Source organism: Varanus komodoensis, unplaced genomic scaffold, assembly GCF_004798865.1.
Source record: "Varanus komodoensis strain SLA01 unplaced genomic scaffold, ASM479886v1 scaffold3640, whole genome shotgun sequence".
NCBI classification, from domain to species: Eukaryota; Metazoa; Chordata; class Lepidosauria; order Squamata; family Varanidae; genus Varanus; species Varanus komodoensis.
Window position 1 is genome coordinate 727 of NW_025335881.1, and position 1138 is coordinate 1864.

The 1138-nt window shown below is 54.9% G+C and overlaps 1 gene segment (V, D, J or C); it reads left to right on the forward strand.

The window, feature by feature from the left end:
• The first annotated feature begins 127 nt into the window (after window positions 1-127).
• On the forward strand, window positions 128-743 carry LOC123028413. The segment is given in 2 exon segments: window positions 128-256; window positions 382-743. Coding segments are annotated over 2 exon segments (408 nt in total).
• The last annotated feature ends 395 nt before the right edge of the window (window positions 744-1138 follow it).

A 1138-nucleotide genomic window follows, 5' to 3' on the forward strand; every position in this document is an offset into this window, starting at 1 on the left:
GCTGGAGCATCACACACTCTCGGCTGGGACAGGCATGGGAGCAGAGACGATGCTCGAGGCTCAATGCTCGCCGGGCGGATTTGCATGAGGGGGTCGTTCTCCCGGCATGCATGCGGGATTTAAGTGCTGATCTGGGAGAGGAGCCACCACACTGGCCTTTCTCCTTTCGTCTTTCCCACCGCAAGCCCAGAGTCCTGCAGGGAGATCGCCATGGCCTGGCCCCTCTTTTACTTGGCAGTTCTCAGTTCCTGTGCAGGTAAAGGGGGAAGAACTGACCCTCAAGAGGGCCGCTTCTATGGGGCCTTCTCAGCATCCGAATGATTGTGTGGATGAGATGTGAGGGACCAGCGCAAATGTAACCCTCCTGTTCTTTATGTGCAGGGGTCCGATCGCAGCTAGCGGTGATTCAGCCAGCCTCGCTCTCGGTGTCTCTGGGCCAGACGGTTCAGATCCCTTGCTCCAGAAGTTCTGGCGGCAGCTGGGCCAATCTGAACTGGCAGCGCCAGAAGCCTGGCCAGGCCCCCCAGGTTGTGCTTTATGGCAGCAGCACCAGGGGACCTGGGATCCCCGATCGGTTTACTGGGACAGCCTCTGGAACCACCAACTATCTGAATATTGCTAATGCCCAGGCTGAGGACGAAGCTGATTATTACTGTCTCTCTTGGGAGAAAAAGAGTAACACGATACACAGTGATATATTCAGATGGGGAGGACAAAGCAAAATCTTCGTACTTCCTCCCTAGGGAGTGAAACCAAGACTTGGTGAGCTTCAAGTGGCCTGTGGCAGAAGGGTGTGAGGTATAAATCTGAGTGGAATGGGAAAGGTTTTCGGGTCCCAACTTCTGCAAGTGCTTCCACCATAAGGGATTTAAGAGGCAAAGCAGGAGGCAGCCCGGCAAGCTTTCCTTCCCTCCTCAACCCCGAGCTCCTCTAGGGAGGTCAGCATGGCCTGGGCTCTGCTCTTCTGGGCGCTGCGCAGTTTTCGTGCAGGTAAGGCACGGAAAGTCCATGTCACAGTGGCTCAATGGTAAGCTGCGAAGTGCAGTGCATGTGCATTTCACAGGACATTCAGGCTTTTCCAGGACTGGAGAGTTTGAGAAGCGATTAACAGCATTTTCCTCTCATTGTGCCCAGTTTG